The sequence below is a fragment of the Vigna radiata genome, unplaced genomic scaffold (assembly GCF_000741045.1).
Source record: "Vigna radiata var. radiata cultivar VC1973A unplaced genomic scaffold, Vradiata_ver6 scaffold_48, whole genome shotgun sequence".
Taxonomy (NCBI): Eukaryota; Viridiplantae; Streptophyta; class Magnoliopsida; order Fabales; family Fabaceae; genus Vigna; species Vigna radiata.
The window spans coordinates 1,248,170-1,251,200 of NW_014542925.1; the positions used below are offsets into that span (position 1 = coordinate 1,248,170).

The 3,031-nt window shown below is 34.3% G+C and overlaps 1 protein-coding gene across 1 annotated transcript; it reads left to right on the top strand.

The window, feature by feature from the left end:
- The first annotated feature begins 724 nt into the window (after nucleotides 1-724).
- LOC106752857 (cannabidiolic acid synthase-like 1) lies at nucleotides 725-2,452 on the top strand. Its single transcript, XM_014634629.2, has one exon. The coding sequence runs from the start codon at nucleotides 782-784 to the stop codon at nucleotides 2,387-2,389; it is 1,608 nt and encodes a 535-aa protein (XP_014490115.1). The 5' UTR covers nucleotides 725-781; the 3' UTR covers nucleotides 2,390-2,452.
- Nucleotides 2,453-3,031: the final 579 nt, after the last annotated feature.

Here is a 3,031-nt window from a genome sequence, read left to right on the forward strand (position 1 = left end):
AAAATAATAAAATAATATATTATAAATCGTAGCATCTTTTAAATAAATTTTGTAACATTGTTCTTAAAATAAATGCCTACAAAAGAATCTTAAAATACTATTTCAGTACCTCTCCGGCATATGACTGTAATGTAAGAAAAAAAAAACATGAACAAAATGGTGGGAAAGTAATGATACTCTGACCTTTTTCATTTGTATATAATTATTTAATCGTAATATAACAGTGAGATATCAATTGATATTATTATTATTATTATTATTATTATTTTGTTATAAAGGGTTAATTTATATATATATATATATATATATATAAAAGACAAGAATTATGAAAATATCATATTTCATATTTAAAAAAGGATAGAAAAGGTGAGTATGAGTACAAAGTTGTTTTGATTATGAAAGTTTAAGACAGCAACAAAAGCATTTTAAAAATATAATTATTCAATTTTATGAGTAATTTTCAAAATGAAGAGGTCAACATTCTACTGGTCAATTACGTGTCCATACACGAAATGCAAGTTTGTCATCGGCTACATTTGTTTTTCCTATTATGTCATCGTGTGAAACTTGTCCACCTATAATATGTAGAATAGTCTCATGCCACATCACATAATTGAATTGTCTCCACCCATGGGGCAGAATTAGGCATGAGTTTATTTTGTTTTTTTTATATACGCCAGAATTTGGTTAACTTAACTCATGTCCAAACTACTATAAATTAGAGACTCCACATTACTCTCTTAAACTCACTTTCCATATTAACAACAAACCATCCAGAAAAATGAAGTCTCTAAGATGCTATTATACCTTCGCTGCATTAATTGCTCTTCTATTTTCATTTACACTTTCTTCAGCAGATATTGATGAAAAGTTTTTTCAATGTTTTTACAGTTATCCCCATAACACCAACTCAATCTCCAGTGTTGTTTATACCCAAAAAAACTCTTCATATTTCTCTGTTCTTGACGCTACCATGCAAAATCTTAGATTCTCTGATTCAAGAAAACCCCTTGTCATCGTGACACCACTGGTTGTTTCCCACATTCAAGCAACAATAATATGTTCCCAACGTCATGGCCTGCAGATTCGAACTCGAAGCGGAGGCCATGATTACGAAGGTCTCTCATACGTTGCCCAGGTTCCATTTGTCATTCTTGACCTCTTAAACATTCGAGAAATCAAAGTTGACGTGGAAAACCGAACATCGTGGGTTCAAGTTGGGGCAACCCTTGGTGAACTTTATTACACAATTGGTCAGGCAAGCAAAACACTAGGGTTCCCAGCTGGTGTATGCTACAGTGTGGGCGCTGGTGGCCACATCAGTGGAGGTGGCTATGGATTCTTGATGCGTAAGTACGGTCTTGCAGCAGATAATGTCATAGATGCTCACATAATAGACGTGAATGGTAATCTTCTTGATAGAAAAGCCATGGGTGAGGATCTGTTTTGGGCCATCAGAGGAGGTGGGGGAGCAAGCTTTGGAGTCATCGTGTCTTGGAAGATAAAACTAGTTCCAGTTCCATCAACTGTAACAGTGTTCAATGTTGAAAGGATTTTGGAAGAAAATGCAACCGAGATCATTGAAAAGTGGCAACTAGTAGCGAATAAATTGGACGAGCGCATATTTCTTAGGATGGATTTGGCAAGGGCAAATTCAAGTCAACATGGAAAACTAGCACTACAAGCGAATTTTGTGTCCATGTTTCAAGGAGGTGTAGAAGAACTTATTCCACTGATGCAAAAGAACTTCCCAGAGTTGGGTTTGGACAGAAAAGACTGTACAGAGACGAGTTGGATTGGCTCAGCTGTCTTCACGAATGGTGTGTTGATTGGATCTTCAGGCTTTGAAGCCCCTGAAGTTTTGCTTAACAGAACTCAACTTCGTTCAGGGAAATACAAAGGAAAATCTGATTATTTGAGGAAACCCATTCCTGTTGATGGATTACAAGGGTTATGGCGCTGGCTTAACGACGATAAGGTTCAATATTCTCAGCTTCAATTCGCTCCTTATGGAGGCAGAATGGATAAGATTTCCGAATCTGAAATTCCATTCGCACACAGATCTGGATACATATTTCATATTCACTATGTGGTCGTTTGGCAAGAGGAAGGGGACGAAGCATCACAGAGGCACGTGAATTGGATTAGAAGATTGTATAAATATATGGAACCTTATGTTTCAAACTCTCCGAGAGCTGCATATCTGAATTACAGAGACCTTGACATTGGTGTGAATAACAATGACTACACAAGCTACAACCAAGCCAGCATTTGGGGTCTCAAGTATTTCAGTAACAATTTCAAGAGATTGGCTGCCGTGAAGACCAAGGTTGATCCTCACAACTTTTTCAGAAACGAGCAAAGTATTCCTACGTTGTCCAAGGAATGACACTATTAATTAGCTGTAAACCCTCTTTTATCTACACTTCAAATAAAATAAATTATGTATAAATTAGTTACACTACTATATACACTACTATTTACCTTTTAAATATATATGGAGTAAACTTACTTATTGTAATAAATTTTATTTAGCATTTTTAATTAAAATAAATAAATACCTCATTCACGTCATATAAGAGTTTAACGTAGATGTCAGATATTTCACCTCACCTAAAAGAAACATATCTCTACATTGAAATAATTTACACGTGAATGGGTATAATATATGGATATTTATAGAGCAAAATTTGTGTCAGATTATTCAACCTAAATTTACATCGTGTAATACATATAGTTTGATGTAAATTTTGACAGTTCTTTTAAAAAGAAATTCAGTAAAACCAAAACTTAAAATGCAGAGAAAAAATAATACGGATATACATATAATATAACCCAAATATTTGCATTAAGAGTCCAATTAACAAAAAGCTTAATCTAATTGCGTGTCACTACTGAATAATCTTTTGTTTTGATGGTTGATAGGATATGTGGATTGACTCACTTATATTTTGGGTTTGATTTTTATCTTTGCATTTGCTGAGTTACGGTTTTTTGGGAAGCAGGTATTGTAGTGAACTAGTTTTGTTTA